The sequence below is a fragment of the Nicotiana tomentosiformis genome, chromosome 8 (assembly GCF_000390325.3).
Source record: "Nicotiana tomentosiformis chromosome 8, ASM39032v3, whole genome shotgun sequence".
NCBI classification, from domain to species: Eukaryota; Viridiplantae; Streptophyta; class Magnoliopsida; order Solanales; family Solanaceae; genus Nicotiana; species Nicotiana tomentosiformis.
Genome location: NC_090819.1, coordinates 85,443,164 through 85,459,049, shown reverse-complemented (window position 1 = coordinate 85,459,049; position 15,886 = coordinate 85,443,164). Strand labels below are relative to the sequence as shown.

The window sequence follows — 15,886 nt, the reverse complement described above, 5'->3', positions numbered from 1 at the left end:
TTAATGCATGGTGCATATAAGCCCCCATTAGTCGCGTCAACTATGTGTACCTGCTACTTCTGGCCTGAGTTATCAATCTTTTTGGTGAGGATACTCATTTGCGTCATTAGAGTGGCCATATTTTTGGCTTTGGAGTTGTTTGGGTCCAAAGCCACTGAGTGAACGACAAGAGTGATCGTAGAGTCTCTTGTCATCCATCCTGAGTTTTGAGCCATTTTATCAAGTAGGATCTTGCATTCTCTGAATGATTTTCTCAAAAATGCTCCACCTGCTGAAGCATCAACATTGGCCTTTAAGCTGTCTGCCAATCCCATGTAGAATCTTTGCCCCAACATCTGATCTGGAATGCCATGATGTGGACACTTAACCAGCATACCTTTGAACCTCTCCCATATTTCTTGTAGTGTTTCTGTTGGTCTCTGCCTGAAGCTCAATATCTCATCAATTTGTTTGGCAGTCTTATTGGGTGGGTAGAACTTGTTCAAAAATTGCTTGACTAATTCCTCCCAAGTAGTGATGGAGTTTATGGAGAGTGGATTAAGCCAAGTCTGAGCCTCTCCCGTCACCGAGAATGGAAACAATAATAGCTTTATTGCTTTCGGTGTCATATTAGGTTGCCTTTGTGTGACACATATCGACAAGAAATTTTTCAGATGCTGCTGAGGATCTTCAATGTAAGACCCCGAGAACAATCCCTTGTTTTGCAACAAATGTAGCATGTTGTTTGTGATTTGAAATGATTTCGCTTGTATATGAGAGACTGCAATTACGGTTGCCAGATTTTTGACGGTGGGTTGTACCCAATCATACAATGCTGCTTCTGGAACAAGAGGCACCACACCCTGATTGTTCGGGTCATTTGCATTGTTTCTGATGTTTGGATTTTCTATTCTGTCATCCATGTCTGGTTCGATTTGTTCTGTTGAGTTCTGTTGCTGTTTGCCCTTCTTGTTTGCACGATTCAGTGCCTTGAAAACTTTCTCAGGATCTGATAATACTTCGAACAATTCACCAGTTCTTGAGGAGTTTCTAGGCATGCACCTGTAACACCCAAGACTAAAAACGTTAGAATTTCAATATATTTAGTTTAAAATGAAGAAAATTGACTGCACTAAGAATTCTAGCACTTCTTTTAGTTACAATTAATAACACCGTTAATTCCCCGGTACGTCGTCAAAATTTGATCATGCCTAACTATGCCTTATAAAAAGGACTAAGCGGTCATTGCAAATATATTTCGGTTAACAAGTCTGAAGTCGAATCCCATGGGAAATTAACCTATTAAGCACAACTACTAGACTCGCACAAATTCACGCAATCAATATTCAGAAATATTTAAATAACAATTTGGATGATCTCAGGTTGTGATTTCCCCTATTGTCGGAATCCTTTCCGCTACGTTTTCTATAAATTTTCCTAAGTTTTCTCTACCGATCATGAGCTCTCAGAGTGTCGTAATTCTCTCGCGAGTAACTACCACAATTTACTAGACATATTCTTCCAAATTACGCTAGCTGGCACTAAGTTACGGCTCACTCGGATCGCACCAAGGTTTCGTTATTCCTAATCCCACTTTTAAACCCTCCGTATTGATCCCTCATATACGTAAGGAATGATAACTACCTAAATATGCACTCTCTTCTGAGTAATACACACTAAATAGGCACAGTCGATTGAGAGCTCTTCAACCAACCACAATATAAACGTAGTTGAACAAATAGAGAAAAACTACGGCAAATCTATATTAATGTAGCAGGAAAATCATCCTCTAATAGGTTCCATTAAAATCCTAGATTAGAAGTTTAGCTACTCATAGTAACAATATCCCAAGTATTTTTCATAAATAAATTACAAAGTAAAGATGAAGAAATGGAGAAATCGATGATTCTATCCCCCAACGGGTGTTCCACGAGTTATTCTTGCCTCCGGTCGCAAAAACTCCTTCAAAAGTGGTGTTTCATGTCTATTTATACGTGTATGAAAAGACCTAAATGACATATCCCTAGTCCTAGTCAAACAGGGAGACGAAATAAGCCTTCAAATTCCGGATCAGGCTCGCCTCAGACCGTTCCTCGCGAGGTAAAATGCGAGATGAACCTCACCCCAGACCATGCGACGCCTGCCTCCACGCGAGCTCAACCTCGTCTTATCCCTCGCGTCGCCTACTCCCATGCGAGATCAAAGGCTCGCCTCGCCAGCTCTAACGCAAGCTCAATAGCTCGCTTTGCCAACTTCTTCATTTTTCCGTTGCTCACTTCTTTCTTTCTTCTTTTTGACTGTTTTCGAGCACGCTTTAGACTTTAAATATTCCTTTTGCTCTACTTTTCATTTTCAATGTACCTACACATAAAATAGACTCCATTACGCGCAAATAAAGTGTAGTTTAACATTAAAGCACATAAAATGTAAGGTAAATAATCTACTAAAATATGGAATTATAGCCACACATCAATAAGGATTAAGGAAAAGAAGACATAGATAGGTAAACAAGAGCAAACCAACCTAAGTAGGATACAAATAGTTCTAAGCCTCTCTTTGTTGATAAGCTGTACAACTCCATTGTATAGTTTCATGATGTTTTAAATGTGATTCTTGCTTAATTTGCCTTGTAATTATAAATGATCTCCTTATTGGAGAACAAATATGAGCACTTAAATAACTTCATGACTAGTAATTTTACTTTGAGTCAGCCTGTTAAGTTTGTGAGAAATGCTTAATATAGCACTTAGAATTGCATGGCATTTGATTTCTGTCTTTGATCGATGGTACTCTGTGTGTTGTCTTGTCTAGGATCCTAAGTTTCAGCCAGAAATGTCAAGCACTTATCAATCTGTGAAATGCAATAAGGCTTGTCCCTGTGACCATAAGAGGCAACAATGTATTTATGAGAGATGGTACGCTGAGATGAGTGCAAGTTTTGGGTTGCTTGGAGAGGATATAATATTGTTTTGAAAATCTAAATGAGCTTGCACCACAACGAGCTGTTTTTGGATGTGAAATTGCAGAATCTGGTGATCTTTACAACCAACGTGCTGATGGTATTACGGTTTTGGGCCGAGGTGATCTTAGTATAGTTGATCAACTTGTTGAAAAACATGTAATTATTGATTATTTCTCTTTGTGCTACGTAGGGATGCACTTTGGTGGCAGGACGATGGTTCTTGGTGGAATAAAACCACCTGCTCACATGGCCTTCACCAAATCTGATTTTCTCTCAGGTATGCATTGGAAATAAGTGTTTAGAGACACAGTAATGTTAGGTCTCCTCCTGGCAAATACACTTGATAAATCTTACGCATTTACTTTAGTCTCGGATGGCAACAATCCGTACTACAATATTGACCTGAAGGAGATACATGTAGGGGTGGGCGTTCGGTCGGTTCAGTTCGGTTTGAAGAAATTCGGTTCGGTTATTTGGTTTTCGGTTTTGTAAAAGTATTAACCGAAACAGTTCGGTTTTCTAATTTCGGTTTGGTTTATTTCGGTTCGGTTTTCGGTTTGAACAATATCATATTGGGCTTCTTCTACGTATTAATTGGACTGACTAATTTGTTGATTTTTTCCAAAATTTCGGACTACTTGTGTTGCTTGAATGTGATAAATCATAAATCTGTTCTTTTATTTATATAAATCTGATTTGTGTTGCTGAGGAGTATTCTTGATTAAAAAATCTGATTTGTAGAGAAAATATACTATAATCTTAGTAACACAAATATAACGATAAGGACTATTATCTCCCAAAAACCTTTTGGTCTACCAAGAATCAAATAAAAGCATGTACATTTTTTAAAATATATCAAGATGCCATTTCTTCTAGAGCGAACAGCAGACCACCAACAGGAGCTCGAAAAGCAGCAGCCATCTAGTTTATTTATAAAATCACATGCCAATGTGATAATTTGCACATAATCAAGAAATAAAATACCCATATCAAATTCAATATGCAGCAACATATGTCCAATATTCAGCCATGAGAGAACAAAAAATCCAGAATCTATGCTGCTTTGCTGCCAAAAACCTAGAAATATGCCAATGTGATAATTTGCACATAAACTTCATTCATTATATCCAAAAGTTAGCTTGAGCAGCTAGTATGAAATCACTGTTTAGTACAAGCAATATTACATAACCAAAAGAGAAATCGAGAAGTTAGAAAGTTTTCATGTTGCGAAGTCTCAAAATCAATAAAATAACTACATTAAGTACTACTGCAGCATCAGCTTGTCTACCAAAAGAGCTCACTAGCAAGTTATTACTGCAGCATCACTTGTCTATTTACTACTTGTCTATTTACTTGTTGATCTAAGCATTTATGAAAATGATACATAATCTGTAAGTTCCATTTAGGCGCCATGATCAAACCTTTGCAAAAAAGACATAAGTATAAGTCAAAAACACAATTGATTTATAATAAAGTATATCAATGTTATATCATCAAATATACAGAAGGTTATCAACTTACCACACATGCCACATGTTGCAACTATATGTCAATAATAGTTGAATCTTTTGCACAATTTGCCAAATCTAAGGAAAATATTGAAGAAAACTTTGTCATGCATCAGTGTTAAGTAAACTATTTGTAATATAATAAATGCAAAACACAAAATAATTACCAAGTTTCAGTTATTCTAGATACTCCAAGTCTTCCTCAACTTTAATAGGAATAGGTTCACTTCTAAGCCAATCTTGAAGACAAATAAGAGATTGCACCAGTTTAGGCGTCAACGAACTCCTAAACGAGTCAAGAATGCGACCTCCAGTACTGAATGCACATTCTGATGCAACACTTGAAATAGGAATGGCTAACACATCACGAGCCATCTCCGCAAGAATGGAAAATCTAGGCTCATTGATTTTCCACCACTTTAAGATTTTAAACTCATCTGTTTCGGGCTCAATATCTTCAGCAAGATATCTATCTAACTCTGATTTAGCACCTAAGCCTCCTGTCACTTCCTTATGTTTCTCAAATTCCAATTTCGTTCTCATTGTTCCTCTTTTCAAAAAGCTACCATAACCACTCACGGTAGCTGTTGTATTTCCAGATGAAGCAGATGTAGATCCTTTTGAATTTTTCTTTACATAATAATCAAACAAAGAATCCATATAATTTTTTACTTCTAAAATCAATTTCTTCCCTTCTTTTTCTCCAAACATCCTCACAATTGCAAAAGGAACATAGTCAAGCTTGTTACGGGGATCCAAAATTGATGCAATAAAGATCATATTGTTCATTTTTTCAGGTTCACCCCAATACTTGACAAATTTTTCTTTCATTTTTTTTGCCATTTCTTTCAAACTAGCATCTTCATGTTCCATCCACTCTTTCAAAATAAGATCAAGCTCACAAATTTCAACAAAATATACATTGGAAGTGACATAAATAGAACCAGAGACCCTCAAAGTAAGCAAATAAAAAGCTTCAAGAAATTTTATCATTATTCTCACATTATCCCAGTCAGCACTTGTGAGATCACCTGCACTAGTTCCATCTTCACATACATAGGTACGAAGATGATGCAACAATCTAGTATCAAAGAAACTATATTTGTCAAAGGCAAGCTCAAATTGTTGTGCTGTGTCTAACATCATGTATGTAGAGTTCCATCGAGTAGAAACATCTAAGCATAATATTCTCTTGGAAGTTAACTTTTGAGATTCACAACATTCTTTAAACTTTCTAATCCTAGCGAGAGATAGTCTAATGTATCTCACAGCTTGTCTAACTCTCTTGATAGAAATACCAATTTCTTTCAACCCATCTTGTACAATGAGATTAAGTATGTGAGCCATACATATAACATGCAGATGTTTACCATTCATTATATTAGTTCCCCAAGTAGTCAATTGTTTAGACACTTCTCTTACTGTGACATCATTGGAACTAGCATTATCTACCGTTATAGTAAATACATTTTCCAAACCCCAATCAAGCAAGCAATTAGTAATAACCGCCGCCATATCATTACCCTTATGACTAGAGATAGGACAAAAGTTTATTATCCTTTTATGCAATTTCCAATCGTTGTCAATAAAGTGAGCAGTAAGACACATATAGTTTATTCTTTGTATAGAAGTCCAAGTATCTGTTGTAAGACAGATTTTTGGACGTGCTTCATTGAAGGACTTCTTCAAACTTTGTCTTTGTTCACAATAAAGTTCATAACAATCTCTTGTCAATGTTCTACGAGAAGGAATTTGAAATTGAGGTATTGTGACTCCTATAAACTTCTTAAATCCTTCCTTTTCAACAAAACTAAATGGCAGTTCATCCAAAATTATCATTTGAGCTAAAGCTCTCCTACTAAGTGCTTGATCAAATTTTCAAGTGGTAAGCACCCCTTCATTTGGCCCATTTGAAGCTAGTAGAAAACTTAGTTGTGTTTGACTATTTTCTATTTTACGGGGCATTTTGGGACACTTAGTGAGATGATTGTTCATTGATGTAGTACCATTACCTTTCGTAGCAGCTGCATAAGTTTTTTCACAATACTTACATTTTGCTCTTTTAGCTCCACTAGGATCATCATACTTCTCAAAATAGTTCCAAGCATCAGATCTAGGTTGCATGACTTTCCTTTTCTTTGGAGCTTCATCAAGACTGAGACATTCAGTGTTAGGTATGCTATCATTTGAACCCCCACCTTCGTAGGCTTCACTTACCCTACTTCCATTTTCTTCCGTCTACGAAAACGAATACAAACAGAACAATAAAACACTAAGCTATAATAATGCGAAAAAGGAAGTTAGAGGATGAGACAGAAACAAGCACAAAATTAAATGAGAAAACAGAAATAATAACCGAGCAAGGAGACAAAAAATGGACATCAAATTCAAGAGTCAAGACTTATTTCAACAATATACATGCGCCTTTAAGTCTTTAACTACTAATTTTTAGCAGAAAAAAAGAAGACAAAATTTACTAAAACGAGAGAAAGAAGAGAAGATCGGCGAGGATAGAGAACAAAAAAGAAGCAATGAGAGAAATATAACAAAAATTAAACTTACCGGCACAAGCACACTGCACACCAGTGTATCAATGGTGATAGAGACTAGAGAGAGAAGTTTGAAGAAAAAGAACCCTAGCGTATGCGTATTTGGGAAAATCTTAGGAATGGGAAAAGCAAAAGCTGATAACAAGCTTAAAAGTCTTTAAGTGTGGGCCTAGTATTTGTTAAGAGTGGGCCGTCTTTAATGGACCTTAAAATTGGGTATAATATTTGTTATATTGGGCTTAGCCTATATATAGTTTAAAGAATCTATTTGCTAATAATTCGATTTTTCGGTTAACCGAACAAAATAAATCAATAACCGATGACCGAATCGAAAAACTGAATTTTAAAATTTTAAAATTGAAACCGACCGAAAAGACCGAATAACCGAAACTAAAATAAAAATATTTTCGGTTCGGTTGGTTTTTTCGGTTCTAACCGATATATGCCCACCCCTAGATACATGTCGCTGAACCTAAATCCGCGAGTTTTTGGTGGAAAACATGGGACTATACTTGATAGTGGTACCACCTATGCTTACCTTCGAGAAGCAACATTTGCAGCTTTCAAGAATGCTGTAAGATATAGTTTATCTACATATTTTCCAATGTTTTGTTTGATTCGTTCTGCCAATGTTAACAAGTAGTAATTTTCGACATCTACAGAGTTCCTTGCAAGTTTCTGCATATCTTTGATGTTATCTTTCATTGCTTTTGCTGTGTTACATTTAGTGAAGGAAATGTGGAGTCACTGATTGTGAATTTATACAGTATGTTACTTATGGCTATTAACTTTAGATAAACTAAGTCTTTTCCTTTTTGGGATGAACCTCTTGAACTTTTCTTTTCAGGTAACGAAAGAGCTTCATTCTCTAATTAAACAGATCGAAGGGCCAGATCTTAGTTTTAAAGATATCTGCTTTTTTGGTACTAGAAGGTATTTATAAGAAGAGTTCCAAAACTAATTTGACGTCTATGATTTTATTGTTTAATTTTTTTTCCTATTGTTGGTGTTACCAATATTATTTAATATCTTATATATATATTCCAGCGACATATCACAACTCTCAAAGAACTTTTCGCATGACGACATGGTATTCAGCGATGGAAAGAAAGTAACTCTCTCCTGAAAACTACTTTTTCAGGTAGGCATTTTATTCTGTTTTAGTACTTCCTTAACTATCTTGCCGACACTTTTTGGCGTCACATATACTGGCTTCTTTTTCTTTTTACGATTTAGTATTGATTAATTTTCCCCTTCTCCATTGTAACTTGTATGCTATAAAGCACTTCCCAAATGGAAAGAATCTAATTCGTCTTCTTGGAGGTATTTCTAACAACTTGACAAAGTTCATCGTCCTAGCTCTTCGGTTCTGTAACATGCATGCTTTTAATTGCAACAGGAATCGTTGTTCGCAACACTCTTGTTACTTACGATTGTGAAAATAAAAGAATTAATTGGTTTTTGGAAATCTAATTGTTCTGAATTATGGGATAGACTCAATTTATCCCCTCCACCTCCATCTCCACCTTCACCATCGCTCTTAAGCTTGGATAACACAAACCATGCTGAAAAAGCCGAAACTTGATCAAAACGACAGACTTGGTTCTCGCAATGAGTCCAAGGAGGGGGACGCTTTGAGGGCGTCTATTAGGAAGTATAACTTCCGTAGGGACTTAGAGGAGGCTCCAGGTGTTACATCATTGAAGAACTATATGAATACTGAATACTTTGGAGAGATTTCAATAGGCAATCCAGCTCAAACGTTCACCGTACGCTTTGACACTGATAGCTCGAATTTCTGGGTGCCTTCGTCGAAGTGCACTTCTGTAAGATTCTATACATGCTTATGGTACAAAGCATAGTAGTGAAAGCTAACAGAGGACATGCATCCATCTTGGGTCATCTAATTTGATGATTGTCTATCTTGGTGCAGGCTATACAACTCAAGCCGATCAAGTAGTTATATGGCAAATGGTATATTATGTGTCCATTTCTGTGTTTTGATACAAATTGTTTCTCACTGTCATTTGCTTTCTTATTGTTGCTCCAAAACGCACACGCAAGTATACGTGGTCGACAAGTAATATAGAATTGTAAGTCCAGATATCATACCCACATGGACTTGTGATTAACTATTTACTAAATTAAACTAAGACAGTTAATCTATTCAAGCGCTTTTCTAAAGATTATTAACTACAACTAATCTAGAGTCGAAAACTAAGAAATTAAAGAAAATAAGTCTACAATCCTAAAGATGAATTCAATGGGAGAAAATATTCCAGAGTTATGGGTTAGCTAACAATCCCGTTGAGTTTTCCACTTAAATCGTCTAATTAATTTATTTGATTTATTGATTGACAGGGTTAATATTGCTCGTAGTCTTCTCCCGAAGTACTACTCGCCTATTCAAGCTAACCTAATGCCTATATTCCTATGGAATTAGGATTAATAAGAACACATCAATAATTTTCGTATAACAACCAAGCAAGACGATTAGGTATATTCCTATCCTAACTGCAAATCCGTTCCCGATGCTCGAGTTCAAGATCTTACTCTACTCAATATTATATGCAATCTAGAATTCCCTCTCCCGAGTTCAGTCCTAGATTCGTAGATAGTATTTAATTGGTGATCAAGCAATCAAATAATTAAGCGCAAGATTGAATAAATAAACCAATATGATAAAATAATAAGAATAATTTTAGCTTCAAACTACAACGTTCATGCAACACCCAAAATACTAGAATTAATAAACTATGAGACTAAAAGAAGAGAAGAGATGAAAAACTGAGAATCCTTGCTCCAAGCGTGGTTTATGTTCTCCTCCTCCAAAGTGACGTGTTCTCCCTAAAAAATATGTTAGATCTCCTCCAAATTAGGTTTAGACTTGCTTGTATACGAGTTGAGGGGGGGGGAGGGGTCTTGGGCCAAAATAACCTTGTCCCCGGGGAATTAGGAGATGTTTCCCGTCACCAGCGCCCAGGGTAGCGCGGGGTGCTAGACTTGGTGCTGGGAAAATAAACATTCTGCAAATTGGGCCACAGGTAGCGCCCCACGCTACCTGTGGCCCTGGAAATCGCCATTTTAACTTTTTCTCCTTTTTGGCTCTAATCTCGTACCTTTCGCTTCTATTGCCTCCGGATGATTCCTACATATAAACAAACCACGAATTAACATAAATCAATACATTTTACATCCGAAATCCATAAAACATGAGTAAAATATGAGGCGATATATATATACTTTAAGCTAAATATCAACACCCCACACATAGACTGTTGCTCGTCCTCGAGCAACGAGACTATCAACTAAACCGCCACAACGTACACATCTCAACTAGAGAGGATCACTTCAATTATTTAACCATACACGCTACCCTTGACTATGATCGATACCGACAATTAAAGCATGAACATACAAAATTCACATTCTTCCAGTTTTAAACATGCCCAAGTATATCATTTCAATTCAAACAACCTATCTGTAACTACCCTACATCAAGAGCCGACTCGTTACCACTAAGCACCCTTACTTGCGCATTCACCCAACAAGAGAAATTTACAACATTACCAATCCTTCATGAGATCATGTGCCCTCACCAACAAATAAAAGAGTGAATATAAAGTAGTCCACACATTCAAGTATGCATTTGAATATAATTTAAGGACATCACACAATTGAACAAAATTCGCTCACTCTCACAAAGAATTTCATGTGCATCTCATGGTTGTACCATAAACTTGTCCGTAGTGTACATCTCTACTAATCTAAGCTAGGCAAATCTAGGATCAATTAGGACTTTAAGGTTGTAGTGTAGGCTAAGGGACGTGTAGGATACATTTAGGCACAGTGACTAACTCTCCTAAGCACTTTAATACACTACACTCACAATTCGAGCACATATTCTTCTCACCCAATTCACTCGCCACAAACCATATACAACATAGCCTTTTTTTCAATTAAGCACCTCTATACTCCCACTAGCATGAATTAGTAAGATTATGAGGTGTGTGTTTCTCTACATTATTTGAACTACTATTTTTTTCCTTCTTGATTTTTTTTTCTTTTTCTCTTTTTTTTTCTACACACACTCCATATATTAAGGTTCTTTGGCTAGTGACCTTTTCCCCCACAACTTTAGTGTACCTTAAAGGCCCTTCCATGGTTCCACTCGAAAGCTACTCCCTAATCTCTCACCTTACTTCTTTTAGCGACTAAGTGCCTTAGGAGGTAAAGGTTCAATAATCTCAAATTAAGAACGAAAGAGGGGTACGACTTGTAATATGGGTTCCAAGGAAAAGGTCTATAGGCTCAAAGGGGCTAGCAACGGAAAATTTTATTTTTAAGTGACAAGCACATCTATGATCAAGCAAGAAACGCCTACGTCATCTCCTAGACTAGCACAACTTATTGATTTCTCTTCGGTTAACACACAGAGCACGTTCTAGACTACACAGGATGACACATAATATCATAAATCCTCACACACACATTGCACATAACTCAATCAAGACGGTTCTGTTCAACTCTCAAGTCAAACAAGCACATATAGTTGAGAAATTTTGAGCAATATTGCACTATATGGCATACAAGTCGAACAACTAAGAAAAGGCATCACAGAATAGGCTATTTATTTTACTCGGGCATCACCATTCAAATCCAACGCACGGAAAGACAGAGTGCATGCCATAACCTAGTATGCCAGCACCAAACACGTCAATAGGTATCTCAGAGCAACTCAGTTTCTTCCTAACCTACTCCTAAAAAATAAATAAAGTACCCGGTTCGAGCTACATCCTTGGAAAAGAACCGGCGCCCAAAGAAAAAGTGTTGCTCCAAAACGCACACCCAAGTATACGTGGTCGACAAGTAATATAGGATTGTAAGTCCATATATCGTACCCACATGGACTTGTGATTAACTATTTACTAAATTAAACTAAGACAATTAATCTATTCAAGAACTTTCCTAAAGATTATTAACTACAACTAATCTAGAGTCGAAAACTAAGAAATTAAAGATAACAAGTCTGCAATCTTATAGATGAATTCAATGGGAGAAAATATTCCGGAGTTGTGGGTTAGCTAAAAATTCCGTTGAGTTTTCCACTTAAATCGTCTAATTAATTTATTTGGTTTATTGATTGACATGGTTAATATTGCTCGTAGCCTTCTCCTGAAGTACTACTCGCATATTCAAGCTAACTTAACGCCTGTATTCCTATGGAATTAGGATTAACAAGAACGCATTAATAATTCCCGTATAATAATCAAGTAAGGGGATTAGGTATATTCCTATCCTAACTGCAAATCCGTTCCCGATGCTCGAGTTTAAGATCTTGCTCTACTCAATCTTATATGCAATCTAGAATTCCCTCTCCCGAGTTCAATCCTAGATTCGTAGATAGTATTTAATTGGTGATCAAGAAATCAAATAATTAAGCGCAAGATTGAATAAATAAATAAATATGATAAAATAATAAGAACAATTCAAGCTTCTATCACAACCCAAAATCCAAACCGTCGTGATGGCACCTAACCCAACCCGCTAGGTAAGTCAATTAACAAAATAACATAATATAATAACGCTGATGTGAATCAAAGATGTGATAATTGAATTTTATATAACTTCCCAAGGACTGGTAGTACAAATCATGAGCTTCTAAGATTTAGAATTTACAAAGCTGGTATGAATTTAAGTACATCATCTGTTTGAACTGTACAAGAACAAATTAAAACTCTAAAGCTACCAAGATCAAGAGGCAGCTATAACCGGAACGCAGGTGCATTTTCAGATCCAGCTCCCGCCGTGCACATCAACATCAGCATCCAACATCTGCACGCAAGGTGCAAAAATATAGTATGAGTACAATCGACCCTATGTACTCAATAAGTAACAAACCTATCCTTAGGTTGAAAGTAGTGACGAGCTGGGACAGGGGTCAGAGTCCAACTCCAATAACCAGCAACAGTCATAGCAATAATAATAAAATGGTACATGAAAATAACTCAGAGGTAAGATGCTCTGCTCGTTCACAGTTATAGAAAGATAGGCATGCTTTTCAAGTATAATAGTAAATCCCAAATCTTCCACCGAAAGCACCAAAAGCATATGAATAAGTTTGTAAATCGTGATTTTTTCCAAAAACTTTTCAACAATAAATAAGATGTTTCATTTTCAGATAGCATGAGGAAAATACATCTATATGCCTACATGTCAATATACAGGTGAAATCATGAATGTCACCTAAGCTGGGTAGCCGAAGGGAATGCATCTCTATGCATGTATCTCAAGTACGCAGGTCAAATGCAATGCATCTCAATGATGAACTCATGTACTCACCCTCTCAGAGTACTCCATCTCACTGTCTCATATTCTCACTCATCATGCCCAATACTCATCACACTCAGTCACTCAGTATTGTACAGGGCAGATCCAGCCCACATGCAAATAAACCAAGGCAGATCCAGCCCAAAGATGCAAATAAACCAGGGCAGATCCAGCCCAATACAAATGAACCAAAATGCAAATAAACCAGGGTAGATCCAACCCAATGCAAATGAACCAGGGCAAATCCAGCCCAATGCAAATGATTGCTAGCAATTGCACCCACTATGGATGTGCAGACTCCAGAGGGGCCGATCCAACCCAAGCGCTATAAAAAGCCAAATTCGGGCATGGATCAATAAAGCTTGCTGCGGCGTGCAACCCGATCCCATAAATATCACTCACAATAGGCCTTCAGCCTCACTCAGTCATCAATATCTCCAATCTCTCGGGCTCACAACATTCATGCTAAGCAGCCCAAATCAATGATATGAGATGTGACAATATACAATAATAGAGACTGAGATATAATATGTAATGATGAGTACGACTGAGTACATAACTGCAATTAAGCAAATAACTTATCAGCAAAGAACGACAATTGTGGGTCCCAATAGTACTACCATATAGCCTAAATTTTATTTCTAGCATGAATTACGGCTCAAGTGCTTTAACAATATGGTACAATAAATATTTTCAGATAAAATAGCTACACAGTTCCATGGAATCGACTAAATCATAATTTATACGGTGCACGTTCACACGCCCATCACCTAGCATGCGCGTCACCTCAAAATCAATCACATAATGCTTAATTCGGGGTTTCATGCCCTCAGCACCAAGTTTAGAAGTGTTACTTACCTCGAACAAGCCAAATCCAATACCGAGCAAGCCAAGCGATACTCCAAAAATGCCATCACGCGCGTACCGACCTCCGAATGACTTGAAACTAGCCAAAAGCAACTCAAATATATCAATTAACACCAAAGGAAACAAACCCAATCTATAAAGATCGAATCGTTAATCAAAAGACCAAAATCAACCCAAAAGTCCAACCCAGGCACGCGCCTCAGAACTCAACAAAACTTATAAAATCCGACAACCCATTAAATTACGAGTCCAGTCATACTAGTTTCATTCAAATCCAACTCCAAATCGATGTTCAAAACTCAAAAACTCATTCTATGAAACTTTAGGCTAAGACCCCCAATTTTCTCTTTACAATTCATAATCCAAATGCCAAAAACAAAGATAGAATCACGAAATATAATCAAACCCGAGTATAAAACACTTACCCCAATCCTTGTGATGAAAATCGCCTAAATAATCGCTTCAATCCGAGCCCCAAATCTCAAAATATGATAAAAGAACCAAAAACCTCGATTTTATAGCTTCTGCCCAAAAATTCCGCATATGCAGTCACACTGTCGCATCTGCGACCCCCGCTTCTGCGGTAAAATGCTTCGCTTCTGCAAAAATAGCTTGACCCATCTCACCTTGCACTTGCGGTCCAATACTATTTGCGCTTCTACGACCAATTGTCCGCAACTACGGACTCGCATCTGCGTCCATTCTTCCGCAGATGCGTAAGCACCAAAATCAGCATACCTTTAGCAATGCAACATGAAACGAAAATGGTCTGAACCTCGTCCTCGGGCCACTCGAGACCCCGTCCAAAATACCAACAAAACCCATAACATAACATGGACCTACTCAAGGCCTCAAATCACACATAACAACATCGAAACGATGAATCACACCTCAAATCAAACTTAAATAAATTTTGAACTTTCAACTTTCAAAACTCGCACCGAAACATATCAAATCAACTCGGAATGAACTCAAATTTTTCACACAAGTCCCAAATGGCATAACGAAGCTATTCCAATTCCCGGAACCACAATCCAAACCTAATTTCATCAAATTCAACTCCCGTTCAAACTTATGAAATTTCCAAACTTTCAAATTTTCAACTTTCGCCAATTAGCGCCGAATCCTTCTAGAAATATCCAAATGCAAATCCGTGCATACGCCCAAGTCCAGAATCACCATCCGGGCCTAACGGAGCCCTCAAAAATTTGTTCCGGGGTCAAATTCACAAAACTTAAACTTGGTCAACTCTTCCAACTTAAAGTTTCAACGATGAAATTCATTCTTCCAAATCAAACTCCGGATCACCTGAAAACCAAAACCGATGATACACACCAGTTATAATACATTATATGGAGATACTCATGCCCTTAAACTATCGAGCGAAGTGCAAATGCTCAAAATGACTGGTCGGGTCGTTACATCCTCCCCTACTTAAACATACGTTCGTCCTCGAACGCGCTGAGAGTCATTCCAAAGCCATAAAGCCATCGTGTAATCTTACCATGCACATACTCGGGGGTGATCTCATATCACCCTATCCCATATAGGCCTGAAAACACAACATAACTAAAGATCATTTGTAACGACCCGATCGGTCATTTTGAGTCCTAGCACGTCACTCAGCAGTTTGGGGCCACGAGTAGCTTTACTTCAGGTATTAAGACTTGTACGCTTGGTCAGAATTTAAT

The 15,886-nt window shown here is 37.3% G+C and overlaps 1 protein-coding gene, 1 non-coding gene and 1 pseudogene across 3 annotated transcripts; 2 read left to right on the top strand and 1 right to left on the bottom strand.

The window, feature by feature from the left end:
- Positions 1-345: 345 nt before the first annotated feature.
- LOC117274442 (small nucleolar RNA R71) lies at positions 346-452 on the top strand. Its single transcript, XR_004504542.1, has one exon. It is a non-coding gene; the product is annotated as a small nucleolar RNA R71 (small nucleolar RNA).
- A 2,166-nt stretch (positions 453-2,618) lies between these two features.
- Positions 2,619-8,958, top strand: LOC138897765 (aspartic proteinase 36-like; annotated as a pseudogene).
- On the bottom strand, positions 4,193-7,059 carry LOC104087417 (zinc finger BED domain-containing protein RICESLEEPER 2-like). 2 transcript variants are annotated; one of them, XR_011410439.1, is made up of 3 exons: positions 6,462-7,059; positions 4,463-5,066; positions 4,193-4,362 (listed from the first exon to the last, which is right to left on the bottom strand). XR_011410439.1 is itself a non-coding variant. In XM_070182481.1 (2 exons), the coding sequence occupies exons 1-2, from the start codon at positions 6,571-6,573 to the stop codon at positions 4,627-4,629; spliced, it is 552 nt and encodes a 183-aa protein (XP_070038582.1). In that variant the 5' UTR covers positions 6,574-7,059; the 3' UTR covers positions 4,377-4,626. The 2 variants fall into 2 exon arrangements, 1 of the variants encoding a protein (XP_070038582.1); XM_070182481.1 differs by lacking the exon at positions 4,193-4,362 and having other exon boundaries at positions 4,377-5,066.
- Positions 8,959-15,886: the final 6,928 nt, after the last annotated feature.

Excerpts from the sequence above, each read along its gene's own strand:
- LOC104087417 (XM_070182481.1), bottom strand. The coding sequence starts at position 6,573 with ATGCAACCTAGATCTGATGCTTGGAACTATTTTGAGAAGTATGATGAT. Across the intron at positions 5,067-6,461 it reads TTATGCAGCTGCTACGAAAG|GATCTACATCTGCTTCATCT; the intron begins GTAATGGTACTA and ends AAAATTCAAAAG.